Raw genomic sequence first — 22,126 nt, forward strand, 5'->3', positions numbered from 1 at the left:
AAGAAAGGAAAGATCTTGTTTACAGTGGAGTGCCAAGTATTTAAATAAAATTATAGAGTTAAAAAAAAAAAGTCACCATTTTACAGCCACCAAAAGAATGTGACTCAGGTAGAAACCATCACTGGATGCTGAAAACACTGAGTTGGCATTTGTGAGGAAATAGGACACTCACACGGTCTCAAGGTATCTCCTACAGAGTATTTATTAATAACACGGGGGAAATGGTACCTTTGAAGTGAAGAGATTGGGCAAACATCACCTGAACCAAATGATCAGTTAGCATCATCAATAATGGGATAAAGTGCCACTGAGAAGAAGCTCCAAGGAGGCAAAAACCTCACTTTCCATAGGATTCCTGCCACAAACGCATACCCTGGATCTAATCATGAAAACACATTCGAACAAAACCAAATTGAAGGACATTCTACCAAATAACTGACCTGCATTCTTCAGAAATATCAATGACATAAAAGACCAAAAAAGACCGAGGAATTGTTGAAGATTATAGGAGACTAAACGCATGACAAGTAAATCAGGACATGGTCCCAGATTGGACCCTGCTTTGGAAAGACCACAATTGTCTTAAAGGGCATTATTGAGTCAATTGGAAAAATTTGAAAACTGATAGCACTTTAAATACTGTATCAGTTAAATTTCCTCAATTGGGTAAGTATATGTGGTTATAAATGAGAATCTCCTCATTCTTAGGAAATACTTGCTAGGTACTTAGGGGTGAAAGGTCAGGATATCTGCAAGTTACTCTTAAATGGTTCAGAAGAAAACATATGTAGAATATGCATTTTTTTTCATTCTCTGGGTATGTTTTCCTTCTATTTCCACCATGTGACTGCTTCTCATCCAGAGTTTCCCAGCTCAAATTCCTGAGAGAGAGAGAGAATGAGTTTGGGTAGAGTCGTCTCCACCATCCGTCTTTGAGCAGAACAGGGTACTAGGAAACCTCCTAAGTCTCCTAGCAACTCTGGATTCACTGCTGTGGGTCAGGTTCCCACCCTCTGTCCAATCAACTTTGGCCCAGGATGGGTCATGTGGTACATTAACATTGTTGCCCCCCACCGCTCCCTCACTGGGTTGATGGGCAAGAAGGCTTCCTTAGACAAGCTTGGCAGGTCCCAAGGCTGGGCCAGCCAGCAGCTACTGGTGTTAATCCCAGAGACACCTGAAGGCCTCTTGACATAACTTTGTGCCCTGTTCTCACCTTCACTCTTTCAACAAACATGACAGATGCATGCTCTGGGCCAGGTCTTAAGCTAAGTACTAGAAGCACAGGAAGTGACCCACTCCCTACCCTCAGGAGATCTGACTCATGTTTGAAAGGCATGAAGAGCACAGATAACTAGGGTGCAGGGCTGAATCATGACCAACAAATATAAGGCAGCCTCATGGAAACATGGAAGAGGAGTCCAAAAGGCCTCCTGGACAAAAGACTGGCTGTAGCTCATGGGAGTGAAGGTGGCCGTCAGATGGGGCCCTGGCTGCTGGAAAGGTGCCCAGTGCCATCCCTGGGTTTCTGTTTTCTCTTTGCACAGCCGGACCCAGCAGGACGGGACATCTCTATCCGCCCTCTCCTGGAGCACTGTGAGAACACCCACATGACCATCTGGCTTGGCATCGTCTATGCCTACAAGGGGCTTCTCATGGTAGGTGCAGAGCAGAAGGCAGAGGTTGGGGGGCTGCTTCTCTGTCAGAGCTCTCTCTCCCAGGGGCCTCTGTGAATGTAGAAATAAACAGGACCCCCAGGATGAAGCACTTACCTGCCTACCCCCGTGTTCGCCACATGTTCTCTCAATTCCCACAACAACCCTCTGAGATAGGTGCAGATTATACCCCCATTTCACTGATGAGGCTGATGAGGCTTGGTTTGCCCGAGGTCACTCAAGCTAGTAAGTGGCAGATTCAAGAGCTAACCACAGAGTAATCCCAAAACCTGTTAGTTGGCCTCGTGTCGGCCACCATGATACTCCCGGAACAGCAGTCTGTCAGCATCTAGCACACGCTCACATCCCACATTTTACTGGATTCTCTCAAAATCTGTGGGAGGTGAGTGGAATCATCCTCATCTTATAGATGGGGAAGGTCAGGCTCAGAGAGGTTAAAGGGCACCTGGTAACCTCCAACCTCCAACCCCAGTACTCTTTCCACTCTACCCATTTGTTAGATCAAAGATCTGTTAGATCTGTGATCAAAGGTCACATACCAAGGCCACCCCACACGTCTGGAAAGACTTGAAAGGGCCACCACACCCCACCTTATCCCACATTGACCCTTGAAGCTTCTCTCCAATCCTATGCAAACTGCGCCTCCCCTAAAATCCCTCCAGTGAAGGATTTTAGTATATGTGCTGCCGAAGCGAGCACCCTCCAGTGAAGGAAACCAGCTCCCATACCCTCCTCAGGTCTTGCCATAGGAAAGTCAAGCCACCATCCACGTCTGTGTAGCCTCTGCTTAGAGCCAAGAATGAAGCCCTCTCCAAAACTCATATAAATTGGGATTTCTTGTATTGCTCAAATGCATCCATACCTGCTGCCCCTTTGGAGAACTGTTTCTGAGGGGCCACACACCAGAAGAGCATGTGCTAGGAGACCCTAGGCAGAGAGTGTCCCCCACTTCATACTAGTTGAAACTAGTTTCCATAGGGAATCTATGAGGACCGCTGGACTGCAATCTGGGCCCCACAAAGTAATGCCCCAGAAGGTGTCCACAGGAGGCTCCCAGAGTGGAAATGGGACTTTGAGGACTGGCCAACAGCCCTAGGCTTAGAGATGGGCACTTAGGAGACATGGTCACCGGAGTTGTGAGAGACAGGTGGCATAGGCCTGAAGACAGATTCATCATCAGTGGGCAAAGTTGCCAGAGGGCGGCTTTCAAGTCCACATTAAAGAAGGATTTTGTACAACAGAGCAGTGGCCGCAGAGGTGGCGGTGCCCCCTAGGAAGGAAGGCGCCCCCTTCACAGGAAGCATGTGGTACCCACAATTGAGGCCCCCAGCCCTTGCTGAAGAATGAGACTGAAGCCAGATGCTCCAGGACCCTTCTAGCTCCAGGTCCCCCGATCTTGAGACTCTGTGAAATTAGATTATGGAGAATCCGATTGACTCTTTAAACTGCATTTATCTGTAATGTCTTGACCATCCATTATCTTCTCCACCTACTTGCAAAAGTGGCTGGAGATGACTGTATCTCTTCCTGTGAAGCTAATACCTTCAGCTGGATCGTGTCCATAACAGCTGTATTTAGCAGCACAAGTGTGTTACTGTTTCCAGTGTGTGCAAGGAATTGTCCTCAGCCCTCCTGGCCCCTAGGGTTTGTGACTAAAATTCTAGCTCCTAGTGCCTCCTCTCTGAAACCACAGAATTTCAAGGCTGGGGAGAGAGTGCCCAGCCCTGAGGCCCACTCTCCCCTCTCAGAGTTTCGGCACTCCCAGCCCACGCTGAGCATCCCCGATATCCCCATTCATTCAGTCACTGCTGCCACACCTCCAGGGATGGCAGCTCACCTACCTCACTGTGACCTGTGGCATCATGGATGCTGTATCAGTGTCCTGTGGCTGCAGTCACGAATCACCGCAAACTGGTAAACGCAGACTGGCTTGAAACAACACACATTTCTTCTCTCACTGCTCTGGAGGCCAGGAGTCTAAGACCAAGGTTGAGCTATACCCCCTCCAGAGACTCTAGGGAGAATGCTTCCTGCCTCTCCACCGCAGCTGATGGCTGCAGGCATCCTTGGCCTGCGGCCGCATCCCTCCAATCTCCACCTCCATCTTCACGTGGCCATCTCCTCTCCATGTCTCTCCTCTGTGTGGCTCTTGTGAGGACACTTGTCATTTGATTTAGGGCTCACCTGGATAATCCAGGAGGATCTCATCTCAGGACTCTTAGTCATATCTGCAAAGACCCTTTCCCCAAATATTCAGTCTCTGTGGATTGGGATGTGACTTGTCTTTTAGAGCCCCCATTTAACCCACTATAGGCAGGTTGCTTTTCTAGAAGGCTCTTCCTTATCCTCAGCTAAAATCCACCTCAATGTAACTTGTGCCCATGAACCCTCATTCTACTCTTTGAAGGCCTAGGAACAAGTTACTGTTTCCTTCTGACACTCTTCAGAGATTTTGCAGCCAACCACCAGGTCTCCAAACTTGCCCACATTTAACAACTGGTAGAGACTCTCACGATGGTTTGTGGGCCCCTGGGCAGGTCACTTAGCCTTGTCCAGCCCCTGCTTCTTCCCCTAGAAGATGTGGACAGCCAGGCCCTGCTGGCACAGCCACTGTGGGACTGAAGGGACCACACACACACAGAGAAACCGGCACAAAGCAAGGCTTTCAACAGCCATTGGGTTCTTTTCCTCACTTGGTATCTGCTTCCTGGGCTTCTGGTTCCCCCATTTTAAAAGGAATCTTTAAAAAATAAATCAGTCTGGGTGCCTGAGCATGTGAGCGGAGCATGTGACTATCTTGGGATTGTAGTTCTGGGCCTCACATTGGGTGTAGAGATTACTTTTAAAAAAAGAAAATCTTTAAAAAATGTTTTAAATAAAAAAATGTTTTAAATGATAATAATAAATCAGTCTATGATATAATACACTTACAGAAAAGGAGAGGAAAGCAACCATAGTTGTATAAATAATACCAATTACAAAATAACCGACTCTTGTACTGGGCACTTTGGTTTACAAAATGCTTTCACAGCCATCCTCTCATTTCATCTGGACACAAACCCTGTGAGATGGTATTATTATTTATTATCTCCATTCCACAGACCGTGAAACTAAGGCCCTGAGAGGTGAAGTGATTTGCCCAAAGTCACACAGCTGACGAAAAGCAGCAGATTACAGCTCCTCCATCCTTGTGCCCCCGACCCTTCACTACATGGCACCATGCTGCCATTCTAAGTCGAACCGGAAAACAGAAGCCCTCAGTGTGATATTAAGTGGCTCATACAGCTTTGGATGCCCTGAATTGCAGTGGTGAGGTCAGAGGGAAGAGGGGTCTTTGGAGAAAGGCCTCCTGAAAGGGCTGGACTGCAGCCTGGTCAGCATCCTGGTCAGCTCGCCCCCCGACCCTCACTACCATTTTGCCTGCCATTCCATCTGCACTTCCTCCTCAATCTGCCCTCCCCTTAGACCACCCAAGGAGTCTAAACCCTCCACATCCTGCTTCAGATCACACTGGGCCTCTACCTTTCCGTTTCTGTTGGGAGATGTATTGGTTAGGAGTAGAGTTACAAGTAACAGGAAACCCAAAATAATAGTGGTTAAAGAGATAGTTAACTTCCTCCTCAAATAGCAATCTAGGGCTAGTGGGGGTACCCAGGACCTCAGCTCCTTGGACCTTGTGTCTCCCCCATCTTCATCATACAGCTCCCACATTGTAGACTAAGATGACTTTTTGGTCTAAGATGGCTGCTCAAGCTCCACCTATCACACTCCACTCCATCTACTAGGAAGGAAGAAAAGGAACACAGTTTCCCTTTATAGATACTAACCAGAACCTGTCCTGAACCTTCTCATACACCACATCTAGCCTCAGGACAGTTTGGATATATAGTCTCTATTCTGAGTGACTTTGTGCACTGAGAGGTAATAGAAGTCCCAGACATGGGGGCTCTGTCTTATTTAGTGGTAAAAAAAAAAAGGTGGGGGGGACTGAACTTCTAGAAACCATTCACTTTTGTCCCTGTATGACTGTGTGGCCTTGGACAAGCCCTTTCCTCCTCTCTGGGCCTCAGTGTTCTCCCTAGAGCGAGGGGAGGTTGTCACAATCATGTTTCTGGAAGCCTTCCCACCACGGCCTGCTATATGTGAACCAGTGTTGGGGCGCAGAAGAACCAGATGCTGTAACATCCCCAGTCTGCATTTCCTCAGCAGGACTCAACCCAGGGCCACCAGTGGAGAACCGGGGTGACATCCAGAAGACCCGGCCCACGGCAAAGCTCCCAGCCCCACTTCTCAGAGCAGCAGGTATGTGCCACCACGGGATAATGACCACTTCCCCTCTCTGCTCACCATTTCAGTTGTTCGGTTGCTTCTTGGCTTGGGAGACACGCAACGTCAGCATCCCTGCCCTCAACGACAGTAAGTACATCGGGATGAGCGTCTACAACGTGGGGATCATGTGCATAATTGGGGCTGCCGTCTCCTTCTTGACCCGGGATCAGCCCAACGTGCAGTTCTGCATCGTCGCTCTGGTCATCATCTTCTGCAGCACCATCACCCTCTGCCTGGTGTTCGTGCCCAAGGTACGGCCCGCCCTCCGCATCCTGCCGTCCGACCTCTGGCCTCTGACCCTGCCCAGGGGACTGCTAGTTTCCTACACTTCCTGGCAGTTCTACGCTTTCTCTGCTTGTGATGATTATAGTTCACATCACGGAAAGTTAGGAAATGCAAACAAGTAAAAATCAGATTTTCCAGTCTCGCCACCCAAAAACAATCACTGTCAACGTTTTGTTTTAGTTTTTTACTAAAAACTATGTATTTTTGATGTTTCCTTCCAGTCTTTTTTTTTTTAATATGTTGTTTATTTATTTAAGAGTGCACACACATGTATGTGCGCACCGAAGAGAGAGAGTAGGGGGAGGAGCAGAGGGAGAGGAAGAAGCAGACTCCCCGCTGACACAGAGCCCCAGTGCAGGGCTCCATCCCAGGACCTGAGATCATGACCTGAGCCAAAATCAGGAGTTGGACACTCAACTGACTGAGCCGTCCAGGTGCCCCTCCCAGTCTTTTTTAAATGGTTAGGCAGTGAACTTTCTCAGTTACAGCTCTGATTATAGCTCACGTATTGTTTCATAGTTTGCCTTTTCCACTATGAATTTCTCCTTTGTATTTCTCACAGTCATAACCACCAACGAGAGGGCAAGCTCAATGTTTTCTTGTCCATTTGATTCCCTTATTGATGAGCATTACAGCCATTTCCAGATCTTTTATGTTATAAATGAACTTCTTTTCTCCACATAACACATGATCCCTGCTTCTGGCCACACTCTTCAGACAGGCCCTCAGAAGTAGTATTAGTGGGAAAAAGGACTAAATGACCACTTTTAGCAGCCACTGACATGTCCCATTCATCTGAAGCACTGACCTCCAAGACCAGCCTGAGAAGTATTTTTCAAACCTTCACCTTCCCGGCAGTGGGCAGGTGAACCAAAGGCTCCGGCATCTCGGGAGTCCCTGCAGGAAGCTGGTCTCAGCATCAGTGAAGAACGGGAAACAGAGAGGGTGGAGGGAATCATTGGCCTGAGTGGGGTGGGGTGGGGCATGCCTTGGAGTACGGTGTGGGGGGGCCCGGGAGATCAGTCAGGACGACTGTACCCTAAACAGGCCGCCCGTGGCCCTGCATCCAGTCAGTCCCCACGTGGCAGCTTCCCCTGAGCACTGCTGCCCTATATGCCTTCCTTCTCTGTCTGTCACACCCACCCAGGTTCTAGGCCAATGCTAAGACCTTGTTGCCCGCACTCTGACATTCTTTGATTCCGGTCAAAGATGCCAGATGGCTCCAAGCCCAGCTCTGACCGTGTCCCTCTCCTTTGTCAACCTCGGGAGCTCCTCATTGCCCTCCTGGTTCCAGAATCAAGTCCCGGATACCAGGCTGCCTTTTAGGGCCCTTGGGTCCCCTCCAGTCTCCCAGAGAACCGTATGCACCATCCAAACTGCTCTTCTTCCTAAGCATCCCTCTCTTCACCCTGCCCCCCCAATTGGCATAGGCCACTTCTTGCCCCCCTTAAATTCCCTTCTGTCACTGTCCCTCGAGCCCTGCATAGAGCCCAGCCCAGGCCCATAGCACCCACAGCCCAGCCTGCCCTCGATACTTCTGGCCTCTAGACCGTGGGGTCCTGGCGGACGGGGGTCCTAGCTCCCTCAGCCCCTGCTCTCCAGAGCAGGCCCATGTCAAAGCAGGAGTGTTTCTTGAAGAAATGAGTAAGATCAGGGTCAAGCGGCAGCCTTATCTCTCCTCTAACAATGCTTTTGTCCATGACCGAGCTGGTCACCGGTCTGTCCTCAACACTCACCAATGGTTCCAGTAAGAGAAGCCTTCATTTGCCTCCATCCACTGTCTTCCAATGTCACCCTCAGGATTATTTTCCATGCAGAATGAGGCCCAAGGCAGAGTGAGGCTCAGCTGGCATCAGGCCAAAGGGGAGCTGGTGGGCTCCACGGGGTGGTTGGGATGCAGGTGGAGTCAGGATCAGGAGACCAGACTTCTGCTGATGAGGAAGGGAACTGAGGGATGCCTGGGTGGCTAAGTGGTTGAGTGTCTGCTTTTGGCTCAGGTCGTGATCCCGGAGTCTTGGAATCGAGTCCCGCACTGGGCTCCCTGCAGGGAGCCTGCTTCTCCCTCTGCCTATGTCCCTGCCTCTCTCTGTGTGTCTCTCATGAATGAATAAATAAAATCTTTAAAAAAAAAAAAAAAAAGAAGGAAAGAAACTGAGACTCAGTGAGAGGGGGGAGGGGCCTGCTCAAGGTCACAGGCAAGCAGGTGGCAGAGACCAGTCTGAGCCCAGGGCTCCAGATCCCAGCGTGCATCCACGCTGCCTCCAGCGCAGGACCTGCTGCGGCGGAGTGGACGGGAGATGGTGCGGGGGGAGGACCTCTGGCTTCTCTCTTCAGCTCCACCTTGTCCTTTCAGCTCATCACTCTGAGAACAAACCCAGACGCAGCGACTCAGAACAGGCGATTCCAGTTCACTCAGAATCAGAAGAAGGAAGATTCTAAAACGTCCACCTCAGTCACCAGTGTGAACCAAGCAAGCACGTCCCGCCTGGAGGGCCTGCAGTCTGAAAACCATCGCCTACGAATGAAGATCACAGAGGTAGCTCCCCCAGCACTGGCAGCCAGGGCCCCAGCCTCCCTCTGTCCTAACGCAAGGCTTCTCAGAGCTGCCCCTCCCAATCTCGCCCCCCCTCTAAGAACCCCCCTCCCCGCATCGGTCTGTGCAGTCCCATGTGCTGGGATTACAGCCATGAGAACCAGGGGGGCCGTGCACTGGACAGAGGCAGTTTGTCAGAATCCGCTCACCAGGCCCAGGCTCGTGGAGTCCAGCAATGCCTCGATTCAAGACACCCTCAGAAAGCAAGGAGTTCTTAGAGATTTGTGAGCTCCCAGATTATGGGAGCTTCCTAAGTGTGTGGAGGAACCCCCCCCCTTAATTTTTCACTCTCCCAACCCAATAACCACCCTCATCCATATGATATACAGCAAGACAGGAGGGGGTGAAGAGAAACTTTTCAGGCAGGAGAGATTGCTGAAGTGGACCTCACTGTTGTCTTGAGGGTCCTTAACTCTTTCTATAGCATTCCAGGGAGGCTATACCTAAATTCCTTTGTGCCCAAGCCAGACCTCAAATTCTGGACTTTCTGTACCTGAGAGGGGAGACCAAATTATCTTCCCCTTCTTCACCCTTCTCTTTGAGTCCAGCTGTGTGACTGGCCTATGGTCTGAAAGCATGTGTTTCACAGAGAAACCCTCATTTAAGAGTGGGATGGGGAAGAAACAAAGGAGTGTGTTGGCAAGGATACTTGCTAAGTTACTGTAACAAACAGGTCCCAAAACGAAGTGGCCCAAAGAAAATATTTCTCTCACCTAATGGTCCTCAGGAGATTGATCCAGGTTGGCAGGTAGCTCTGCCTCCATGGCCATGGCTGAATGAGGTTCATTCACACTTGCTGTTTGCCACTCCCCAGTGTCTGTTCCTCACTAGGACAGTTAAAACTGGGTGGAAGGCATGGCCTGTTCCACCATGTCTCAGGAAGGGAAGAGGGAATCCACACAAGAGATAAGCAAGTAATAGAAAAATTGTGCACCTTTTGGGTCTGCTCCAGTTACCTTGGCAAGAACTTAACATGATCATACTTAGACACAAGGTAGGCTGGGAAATGATGGTCTCTAGCTGGACAGTCGTGAGAAAGGAGTGGGATCCGGGGTTGCCAGAGTAGATACAGGATGCCCCATTGAAATTTGAATTTCAGACAGCCAATCATACTTTTAGTATAAGGATGACCCATACAGAATTTGGGATATACTTACACTAGACAAATGATTCATTGTTATCTGCAATTCAGATGTGACTGGGCATTCCATTTGCTAGATCTGTAGCCTTTTGGGGTGCTCACATTTAATCTGTCACAAAGATCTATGACACAGAGTTCTGTGCATCTAAACCTGATGGTTTAGGATGAGATAGCCCCCCATTAGACCCCAGAGCAAAGTAGGAAAGGTTTCCGTCTTTCAAAGGCAATGGCCGGTTCTGCTTTAATATCAGACCTCTCTATGACTAGAACTACCCTAACTTGACACTTGACTTTTACTTGCATACTCCAGCAAAAAAGAGTTCACTCACTTCAGGAAACCTGAAACCGAAGCCAGTGTCAAATCCCTAAAATGTTGGGTTGTTTTTCCTGGGATCAAATCACAATTGGGCCTTCTCTGATGCTAGCCCTGCTGTTTGAGTCACACACACAAAATGTATCTCTCCCTTGAAACTTATTTAAAAATTAATGACTGTGCTCTTGACATTAGAACAACACTTTACAGTTTATAAGTTCCTCTCCCTTATACTATAGTAGAATGCCCACTGCCTTCCCCAATTACCACCATGTCCCCAGCACATCCACAGGCACATGCGCGCGCGCACACACACACACACACACTCACATGCACACACGCCAGGTTTTTCAAGGGCTAAAGTGCCCCAGGGCTTGCATCCGACTTTTCTATGACCTGAAGGCAACTGCAGTGCATCCTCTAGAGGAGCACCTACTGTCTTGAGCTTCAGTGTCCATGTGCGACTCACAGCTGACCAGCCCACAGATCTGTCCTCCCCTGCTGGGTATCAACAACAATTGTAGTACTTTTATTGTAGTAGCAGGTTTCCCTTACGATGTGTCAAGGACTGGGCTAAAGTTTAAGTGCGTTGCCTCATTTAATCTCCAAATAACCACAGGAGGTAGGTACTATTATTACCGCATTCTGCAGATGAAGGAAGTCAGACTCAGTCTCTCACAAGCCTGTACACAGACAGTAAGGAGCAGCCCTGGGTTTGCCCCGAGGCCTGTCGAACTTCAGAGCCTGTACTCTGACACCACCCTACCTCCCTGGGCTTGCCCAGCTGTTCCCTCAAGGCACAAGCCTGCATTGGACACATGACTGCAACAGCTCCTTGTTGCCATTCCAGCTCCTCCTGCAGCAGCAGCCAGCAGGGGCCCTCTGCAGCTCTGCCCCAGCCGGCAGCGGTCTCTCTCATCCTCCAGAAGCCTGCCTGAGGCCCAGTCCCATGTGCCTGTGAGCTGGGGGAAGGGCTGGGTCAGGGGCTCTGACTCAGCTGGAGCCTTTGTCTTTTAGCTGGATAAAGACTTGGAAGAGGTCACTATGCAGCTGCAGGACACACCAGAAAAGACCACGTACATTAAACAGAGCCACTACCAAGAGCTTAACGACATCCTCCACCTTGGGAACTTCACGGAGGGCACAGGTAGGAGGAGACGGCGTCCCTGCAATGTGGGGACCTGGGTATCACACACCAGCTGGCCATCTTCCACCTTCCCGACAGAGAAACTGAGGCTCAGAGAGGGGGTGGGGATTATCGGAAGCCACACGGGCGCAGCTGGAGTATCTGGAATCCACAGTTCGGTGTCCGTTTGAAGTCCTGCCCTCCTAGAGCTGGGGCTTCTGTCTCTCAGTCTCTTGGATTCCAGTGGCGCATATACGTGACACGGCCAGCAATCCCAGGGTTCTGATTGGAGGCACATTGTTCTTAATGAATAGTTTACTTACGTGTCCCAGAGACATTCCACAGTTTCGAATGTGCCTTCTCACCGTATAGGAAAGGAGTGGTCAGTTAGATACGATGTGACACTCAATCCCACCAGCCACTTGGGAAATGCAAACCAAAATAACACAATCCAGTCTTAGCCTACATTTCAGCAAATTTTTTGGAGATCACCAATGTTGTTAAGGGTGTGTAGAAAGAGGCATTCTCCTGCAATGTTTTGGAAGTCAGTCGGGCACATCCAAATGTTTAGATGTTAAACCTCTTGATTAGCATTTCCACTGGCGAGATCTTGCCCCTGGGAAATACTCCCACATGGGCAAAAAATATATGGGTGGTGTTCATCACAACATTATTTGTAGGTGAGAAAAACTGGAATTAACTTAAATGTTCAGCATTTAGGGCGGTTTCATTCATTATGATGCAACCAAACAAGGTGCATAATGGGGTGGATCTATTTGTACAAATATGGAGAGCTCTCCAAGTGGAAATAGCAAGATGAAGGCTAGCATTACAATACACATACATGCACACACGTGTACACGTGTGGTATGTGTGTTAAGTGCATTTTTAAAAGGCTTGGAAGAACAAACACCAGATGGTAAACAGTATCCCCCTGTATGAAAAGGAACAGTATGTGCAGAGAAGGAATTCTTCTTACATTTCATTTAATATACTTCTCTGTTGTTTGCATTTTGTTGGCATTTATTCATTGATATGCTATAAAATTATTTTTACATCAATGAAAAATCTTTAGTTTCTTTTTTTTGGTTTTTACAGTTTCTTTTATTCTAATTACATAAGTAGTAAGTATTCTTATTATAAAAGCAAATTATAAAATTCTTACTATGTAAGGTGTTGATTGCAAAAAAAGTTTAAGATAAATAACAAGTAAATTGAAAGAATAAAAATTATTCACAGTAATTTTAGTATCTGGAAAAGGTGGATATTTCAAAGTAGTGGAAGGAAATGAATTATTCAATAAATTTAATAGGGGCGATCCCTGGGTGGCGCAGCGGTTTGGCGCCTGCCTTTGGCCCAGGGCGCGATCCTGGAGACCGGGGATCTAATCCCACGTCGGGCTCCCAGTGCATGGAGCCTGCCTCTCCCTCTGCCTATGTCTTTGCCTCTCTCTCTCTCTCTGTGTGTGACTATCATAAATAAATAAGTAAATTTAAAAATAAATAAAAATAAAAAAATAAATTTAATAGGGATAAGTGGATAGCCATCCGGAAAAGAATAAAGTTAAATTCTTACCTCACACCTAACAGAAAAATAAAGTCTAGCTGGATAAAAGATTTAAATGTAAAAAGTGAAACCATGAAAGAACTAAAAGAAACCACAGGAGAATTTTTTTTAATAATCTCAGCGAAGAAGGCCTTTCTCAGTTTGATGTAAAACACAGAAACCACAATTGAAAAAACTGATAAATTTAACTATAAAAAAAATTAACAACACAAAAGCCACCATAAATAGTCAAAAAATCAAACAAACTAAGCCAAAAAATATTGTAACTCAGGAAATGAGCTTATTTTCTTACATATGCGAGAAATTTTATATCATTTATATGAAGTATATACAACTATATGCAAATTAATTTTTAAAAAGACCAATAACAGAAGAAAAATGGGCAAAAGAGAGTTCTCACAGAAGGAAGTGCAAGAGGTCCATATGTTTATGGAAAGATGCTCAAGCTCTCTCCTCAGTAAAAGCGTGCAGATGAGGGGTCCCTGGGTGGCTCAGTCAGTTAAGCATCTGCCTTCACCTCAGGTCACGATCTCAGGGTCCTGGGAATGGGCTTCCTGCTGAGGGTGCTTCCCTGACCCTCACCCACCCCACTGCTGGTGCCCTGTCCCATCCCATGCTCACTTGTGAGCACTCTCTCTCTCTCTCAAATAAATCAATAAAGTTCCTTTTTAAATGCAGATGAAATTTTTAGTGAGATGCCATTTTCACCAAAGAGACTGGCAAAGACAAGAGATCAAAATATTGCAGTTTGTGGACACAGTTGGGGAAATGGGCATTCTCAAACATTGCTAGTTGAATTTGAAATTGTTATGACCCAGTAGTTCCTTCCATATTCTAAGAATATGCAGTCAACTTTATCACTTGATAAAGTTGCTGTGAACCATGAATTAATTAGTGAATACTGAACCACTGCTCCTGGATGAAATACAAGGTTTGGTTCCTGCAACGCTTTCTCAGGTTGACATTTTGGTCAACCAATCAATGAATCAATGCACAACTTTGTTGCATGTGTGTTTCTGTTTGAAGACATCTTATTTAATATATTGTTGATTCATTAACACTATTCATTAGCACTATAATTCATGCCTGAATGAAGCCCATCTAACGCATATATTTTCTTCATCAGACACATCACAGCCTTCTTGCACTTATGCATGCGTTATAGTGCTGTTAACCATCAGGGCAATGTGAACTTTTCAACACTGTGTGTGTGTCAGCAAATGGCCCTGAAAGCATTACCAGTATTGATTTGGGGGTTGCAAATAAATTTGAGTGAGTAGACGAGTTCACAGATACAGAATCCATGACTAAAGAGGACCCACTGTCCTCACATGGGGGCAAAATGACATTCACTAAGTGACCTACTGCAAAAAAATCTACAAAACCCCGGTACTCCTCCAAACCCCTCGGTGGGGGCCAGGTTTTTGTATTCAATATTTCTTTAAATCTCTCCAGGTAGTTCTGAAGCACATAGGGTTGAAAGCACCCACATCATCATGTTTTGTGCCTACACAGTATTTCTTTCAGTGGAGCCCTCATACATACATAAGTTGTAATCCGTTATTACTTGAAAAATTCAGATTAGTCCCCACTTCTTTATATTATAAACAATGCTGATGTGAACATCTTATGTATAATTTCACACACTACCTTCATTATTTCCTTAGGATAACTCCCTGAAGTAAAAATTCTGGGTAAAAGATACATACTATTTTTTAGTGTTCGATGCTTATTGACAGTGACCTCCAGAAAGATTACACCAATTTAAATTCCCACTAGCAGTTTACTGACTATTATTATTCTTTTCAGTCTTTGGCAGTCTTATGGATATATATTTTACCTTGGAGGGTTATTTCCTTTGTCATTACATCCCTGTGCACCAGTGAAAAAGGCTTTTGTATATTAGAACTTTTCATGTCCAAGCTATGTTGCTTACATTGGTTGACTGGATTTCCTCCCTTTTTTCTTGGAAAAAAGAAATTCCCAGGATGCCACTTCCATCCCTGGGTGGAAACTTTTGGGTTCATTGCCTTAGTCCTGAGAGAACTACTGCAGAAACCACAGCTCCAGAGGGGTAATAAGGCTCTTTTGCATTCTCTCTCCTTGGGCAGCATCCTAGAATGACTGCATTTTTTTAATGAAGTTAACAGAATGTATTGTGATATTGTTGTTTTGCATTCAGATGGGGGAAAGGCCATTTTAAAAAATCACCTCGATCAAAATCCCCAGCTACAGTGGAACACAACAGAGCCCTCTCGAACATGCAAAGATCCTATAGAAGACATAAACTCCCCAGAACAGTAAGTACTTTCTCCTCTAGAATTCTTGTGAAAGAGCATGTTACTCATGCACAGCAGTTTCCATCTGCACCACATTTTCCCATGCATTATTTTTTTTTGAAGTCCACAGCAACCTCATGACACAGGTCAAATTACAATGCTCATTTTACAGATGAGAAAACGAATATTCAGAAAGGGGAAGTGACTTATCAAAGCTCGCCCAGTTTCTAAGTGCAGGAGATCAAATTTGAACCCAGTTCTGTCCTATCATCGAACCCACTGAGGCACACTGCCTTCGTTATATATAAAACTTAACCTTGCTAAATGCACTTAATCCACAACTATTCACTGACACCTACTATGTGTCAGATGTTAAAGTGAAGAAAACTGATCCCACTGGCTTCATTGGCTCCAGAACAATTATTGATTGTTATTGGCAGTAGCCGTCAGTGGTTTACTTATTAGTACCCTCTGCTAGAGTGTAAGCACCTTGAGGATAAGATATGAGCCCCTCCCATGTCCCTTGGACTCAGTGCAGCTTCTGGCACTGAGTCGGCTTTTGGCAAGTGTCTGTTGAATGAATAACAAAGATGCCTTCCTTCACAGAGCTTATTTTATCCAGTGACATAATAACTTCATTAAAAAAGCAAAATCTGGTGTATTAAATTGTAAGTGCTTTGGAGAAAAATAAATTAAGGAAAGGCGTTAGAGATTGTAATCTTAAACAGAGCAATCGGAGAAGATCCAATGAGAAGGTGACATCTAAGCAAAGACTCGGACATCTCTGTTAGCTTTGATCCCACTGGCAATTTTTAGTTCTTCCTTGCTTAGAGCATCTTGGAAGCAGAGATTAGAAATGTCAACACTGATGGCACCATCGTGGGTGGCTCAGTTGGTTAAGTGCCCGACTCTTGATTTCATCTCCGGTCATAATCTCCAGGTCCTTAGATCGAGCCCCACAATGGCCTCCACACCCAGCATGAAGTCTGCTTGATATTCTCTCTCTCTCTCCCTCTGCCCCTTCCCCTGCTTGCTGTCTTGTGCACTCCCTGTCTCAAGTTAATTAATTAAGTCTTTTTTTTTTTAAATGTCAGCACTGAAACTTGGTTCCTGGGAAGTGAAAAGCACCAAAGACAGCCAGATCACCGACTGTAGTGTAATTTGGGGCCATTTAGTGTTAGAGCCAATAGTCTCTCAACCCAGTTAGCTCCAAGGCTTCATTGGCTCCAGAACAATTACTGATGTTTATATGGCAGTCGTCAGTGGTTTGCTTATTAGTACCCTCTGCTAGAGTGTAAGCACCTTGAGGATAAAGTATGAGCCCCTCCCATGCCCCTTGGACTGAGTGCAAGTTCTGGCACTGAGTCGGTTTTTGGCAAGTGTCTGTTGAATGAATGACAACATAAACCAGGACCTGCAGACAGCAACATGCCATGGCTCTGAGAGCCATAGACAGATGTCCACCTTGCCCAGGCAGATAACCCTTCCCAGGAGCCCGGACAGGGCCCTTTTATCCCATGATAAAGAGTTTCTTCCTCAGCTCCCCATTCCTGGACTCTTTGCCAGCATCCTCTTGTGTTAAAGAGTAGATCATAGCTCAGGTTACACAGGTACAACTTGAACTTCAAAAGGAGAACTCCAACACACTAACCTTGTGAACACCTGTGACATGTCCTTGGTAGAAACTCTCCCACGAACAGGTCCTTAGGGAGTGGGGGCAGCACTGCATCCATCCCCATCCGTGTCAGGACTCCATCCGTGCCAAATATACACACCAGTGGCACGCCTGTTGGGATGAGTTGATTTGCCTTCCTCACAAAGCACTGCGGTTTTCCAGAAGAAGCAGGAGCCCCACCTTCCCCAGTTCTGGCTTTGTTTCCTCTTAGTAAGTTACATAAACCCTGTACCCTTCCCTAGCCTTTATAATAGGAATAGCAATCCTTCTTTTCTTACTGGGCTTTTTTTGTGGGTTTTTTTGTTTTTTGTTTTTTGCTTTTTTTTTGAAGAGCTGAGGGTAGGGGGTAGGGGGGAAGTCCTCACTTGAGCGGTCAGACACTGAAGACACAAGGAGGCCTAAGGATTCTGAGAATGCAGCTTCCCAGGTACGAGAGAGAACCACACAAGATGCAGCTGAGCAGAGCACATCCTGCCCCCGCTCCCCCCCCCCCCCAGCCCAGCAAGCAACCTTTTCTACAGTCAAGGTGACTTCTTGGCCTGGGGCAGCTCTGATGGGAACTTGGGCCCAAAGACCATGGCAGTGAGAAGGGAGTCAGAAGGCAGCTGCCTTTCCCCCTCCCTGCACAGAGTCCCATACCACCCCCACCTCGCCTTGGGGCTTCTCTGGCTGTGCTTCTGCGAATTCACCCAAACTCTGGGAGCTCGGAGGCAGAAGGAGCTCATTCTCTGAGTTTAAACTGGATAGTGAAGGGAAAACAGTTCATCGGCATCGGGAGGTAGAGAAAGTATCCCGGGCTGGGGGAAGAGCATGTGCAAAGGCAAGGAAAAGTGGCCATAAGCAGCGTTTTAGGAGAAACCAGCCGCCAGAGGGCAGGGTTTGGGTGCAGGGCCAGTGGAAGTTTCACCTGGAGAATTAGGCAAGAGATCTTAGGCAAGGTTTTACCCTCCCTCCCCCCCAAGGTTGGAAAGGTGACACTAGTCACCAAGGAAGCTGAAAGACAAGGAAGGAACCTATTGGAATCAGCCCAGCAGAAATGGCTGAGGTCCTGGCAAGGCAGGGGCGGAGGAGCCAGTGAGGAAGGATGGAGCGCCAGATGCCTCCCGGTGCATTTGGAGGTTCGAGAGAGAGTGAGAACTGTCTATGTCAGCAGCAAAGCCCCATGAGATGAGCAAAACCTGTTCTTAGGAATCGCTGCATGCTTAGGAAGGCTGCATCCCCTTCACCTACTCTATCTCCCTGGTTATTCGCAGGACAGTCATTGGCAGGTGTAGGCCTGCACCAAATACCTGCTATTTGGGTGAATAAGGTTAGATGATGGGAGGGACAGATCTTGGATGCAGGATAACTGTTCTCCCACCATCAGCTTCTTAGCCAAAGCGAGCCCAGGGAACATTCTGGTGAGCGGCCAGATAGCCTTCACTAAAACTCCTCTCTCCCCCTCCCTCTCTCCCCCCTGCCCACAGCATCCAGCGCCGGCTGTCCCTCCAGCTCCCCATCCTCCACCACGCCTACCTCCCGTCCATCGGAGGCGTGGACGCCAGCTGTGTCAGCCCCTGCGTCAGCCCCACCGCCAGCCCCCGCCACAGACACGTGCCACCCTCCTTCCGAGTTATGGTCTCTGGCCTGTAAGGGTGGGAGGCCTGGGGCCGGGGCCTCCCCCATGACAGAACCACACGGAGCAGAGGCTACAGGAACGCTGTCAGCTCTGGCTGCAGAAAAGCTGGGCGCCACGGCTGGCCTTATGGGACTGCTCGATGGCACTCAGGTGGACAGGATTGGGGCACTTGGCACCTGACCTCGCGCCTTATTTGTGAAGTTTTTATTCTTTCACAAAGAAGAGGAATGGAAATGACTTCTTCCTTGATGTCTGCAAAGAGGAGGAGCTGGGATATTGGAAACTTGGCAAAAAAAAAAAAAAAAAAATCCTAGACAAGGAGAAAATCACTAGAACTCCAGCTAGAAGTCACCGAGTGTCCCTGAGCAGCCTTGAGAAGAGGCGAGGGGCTTCTGGAGAAACCACCTCTGCCTCTGCACATGCATCTCTGGCTGTGGGCCCCCGCCCCCCGCGGGCCAGCCCTTCTCCCCTCTGGGGAAGGAGGCGGGCAGGGCAGCCAGGCCCCCAGCTGCCAGTCCAGCCAACCCCAGCCTTCCTGGAACAGGGAGTCTGCAGGGCAGCCAGGTGGCCCGAGGGCTGGGGTACGGGACCAGGCTGACTCACGTGCCTCCCGGTGGGACCTTACTCTCTGATAAATGCCACACATTAACACAATAACACCCGTTCTGGGACTGTGGGGATTTAGGGCACGTCACTGCAGACACACTCTGCAGCAATCACTGACAGTCGGTCATGCACCCACCACGTTGGCCACGTCCTTGTGTTTGTATCAGGTGTTCCAGTAATCAGGGGGACCACCCGAGCTAATCATGGAATGTCTGTTCCCAGCAAACACACTAAAGAAAGACTGTGCACTTTAACCTCTCATCAGGGCCCAAGGGCTGGCTGGGGTTGGTTTTTTTCCACTGACTTTGTTTCTGACCAAAGTGAATGGGGCATTCTGCTAGAAGACATCCCTGTAGTCGTAGGGAGAGAGTTGTTAGCCAAGGGCTCCCCTTGGCTTCCATCTGGACAAGCCAGGGAACACCCCCGCTTGGGGGTCACGGGGGTGACCTGTCAACACACTGGTTCTCATTCATAAGATCACTCTTCCTTTTCAACTGAACCTCAGAGAGCACTGGCCTGGGAGCCAGGCAAACCCAGGCTCAAGTCCTTACTCCATGGCTGACTCCCTCCATGACCTTGGGAAAGTCACTGGTGTCTCTCTGAGCCTGTTTCCCCTCCCCAACAAATTGGGGTTGGAATAACACCCGTCTCCTGCCTACCTCATAGGGTCACTCTGAGGATCAAAACTTGATCTTGTCCAGGAAAGCTTCCTACCAAACAGTGAAGCAGCCCTGACCCATGAGGTATCAGGATGACCATGACCTTCGGCCCCCACGACCGCCAGGGGTTTGGCCCAGAGAAGCTCCCAGCACAGCCCTCTACCAGGATAAGCTGGTGGAGAGAGGCTCCCGACGACTTTTGTGACATTCCTAGACAGGTTCGTTCTTTGCTTAAAGAAAGACCTGAATGACAGCGTCCAGGACGTCTGCACAACTGAGCGGTCGCTCACTCCCTAAAGAAACCTAATGGCAGCTTCAACAGGCAGGCAATAATCTCTTCCCAGACCACTGAAGTCAGGAATATACTGCTGTCACCACCAGACTTTGACAAAAAGGGCCCACAGGAATCTTACCATCGCCAACATTTCAAAACACCCTCTTTCACGTAGCATAGCTCCCCCCTCCCCTCCCCCCCCCCAGAGAGGTTATGGAGGTACTGTAGCTTTTAGGGAAAAAAAATGTCAACACATCACAGGTCAAATTGAAGTCATTGTCTGTTTAGGCACTACGAATCTCGAATCTCGAATCTCGGTGTTGTCACTCACTGTGTATTACCAGTATTTACTTGCTTTCTTGATTTCACCAAAACCAGATTTAATTTAAAGGACCACGTTAATTTTTCCAAGGGAAGGAGACAATTCATTGTACATAATGTATACACACACACAAAAAAAATATACCTGTAGAAATATTATTCCAGCATAGCAGGAAACAAAAAGAAACAAAAGTATTGGGCAGTCGGAGGTGAGTGTGTGCGTCCGTAACCCGTTGTGACCCCCTCAGCGTGCACAGTCTTCTAGGTTAACCCACGAAGTACATTTTCTGTCTTAATGATACTGTAGGTTTACCCATTTTTTTTTAATTTCCCTGCAAATAACGAGACCCACAGAAGTGACTCTAGCTATCTAACGGTTCTGTTCTTTTATACGCAGCAAACACACCGTACATTTCCGAAGAGGCTTCAGCCTGAAGGCATTTTCCAGTGACGTTAGTGCACAAACGCTTTAAATTAGACTGGGACTGCCAGAATCAAATGTAAATGAGGAATTTCTCGTACCCCTATTGCATGGTATCAATTTTTAATAAATTGTTGCAAATTTGTTTTTATGAATAAAAGGGGAAAAAAAAACACAGCCAGTCCTCTTTAATGCCTCCTCATCCCAAAGTGCAGGTCCCATCAGGTCCCGTTCCTCCGCTCAGACACTGGGGGCACAGTTCTGGGGTGCCTCCTCAGCAACGATGTCCCTTCCTTCAGAAGCTGCCCTGCCCTACCCTCTGCAGATTGTAACAGAGCAGCGCTGCCCCCCTGCGACTGCAGCTGCTGGATCCCAGGGTAGAGACATGACCTGAGCTGGGCCAGGACTTGCCTTCTGCAGGATTCCTCCATTTAAGGAAATTTAGCCATGAAAGAGAAAAGAGAGCCGATATAGAGAGAAATAGGATCTAAAGATGGGCCCTGATGGTGTCTGAATAGCTGGTCAGCTGTTCCAGAAGGCCGGCAGCACCCTGGCCTTTCCCATGATGGGAAGGATTCTCAGTTCTCCAAATATATTACTTTTTTTGGCTAGTTAAGTCCAGTTCCCATCTGTTGCAAACAAGAAGTCCCTAACTAACCTAGAAGCCTCACTGCCTCCCCAGCCACGACTCTCTAGGCCTGACAGCCTGTGGTTTGGCCCCATTCTTTCCAGCCTCCTCACGTGCTTCCCCACTTAGAGTGCGCTTCCTGCACCATGCTGAGCCCTCAGCCTGCAGCTCTATTTCAGATACCCCCATTCTTCAAGGTCCCATCCAAAACACCCTCCGAGATCCCTCCCCATGAAATTCTCTCTTCCTGTTTTCTCTACTCAGGACGCTGTCCCCCTCTCGTGGCACTGGGTACATGCTCACACTGGCTCCTTCTCCCCACTCCACACCAGGAGCTCCCGGAGGATGGGAGTCACATCTGCTTCCTGTGTGTCCCACCCAGCAGCAGGCCCTCCCAGTGGTTCAGAACAGTCTTCCATGAGACTTTTGCAGAATTAAACAATTTGGCTGAGGCACGTCCATGTTGGTGGCTGGGTCTGAAAGACAGAGCAAAGGCAAGGTGGCCAAAACAGCCTGGGGAGGCCTGTGGCCATGTGACTGGGTGGAGGCCAGAAGCGGGGACTGGACCCACAAACATCATTGGAGGACTGGTCCCAGGTTGGAGCTTTCTAGTGCC

General features: G+C 48.0%; 1 protein-coding gene across 1 annotated transcript in view; it reads left to right on the plus strand.

Moving 5' to 3' along the window:
- The window catches only part of GABBR2 (gamma-aminobutyric acid type B receptor subunit 2), a 348,859-nt gene extending 327,559 nt beyond the window's left edge, over positions 1-21,300 (plus strand). The window contains exons 14-19 of the mRNA XM_041763142.1: positions 1,548-1,658; positions 6,032-6,256; positions 8,644-8,826; positions 11,355-11,484; positions 15,212-15,329; positions 18,450-21,300. Of these exons, the coding sequence (XP_041619076.1) occupies positions 1,548-1,658; positions 6,032-6,256; positions 8,644-8,826; positions 11,355-11,484; positions 15,212-15,329; positions 18,450-18,615 (933 nt within the window). The 3' untranslated portion in view covers positions 18,616-21,300. The remainder of the gene's footprint in view (positions 1-1,547; positions 1,659-6,031; positions 6,257-8,643; positions 8,827-11,354; positions 11,485-15,211; positions 15,330-18,449) is intronic.
- The last annotated feature ends 826 nt before the right edge of the window (positions 21,301-22,126 follow it).

This window comes from Vulpes lagopus, chromosome 7 (assembly GCF_018345385.1).
Source record: "Vulpes lagopus strain Blue_001 chromosome 7, ASM1834538v1, whole genome shotgun sequence".
In the NCBI taxonomy this organism is placed as follows: domain Eukaryota; kingdom Metazoa; phylum Chordata; class Mammalia; order Carnivora; family Canidae; genus Vulpes; species Vulpes lagopus.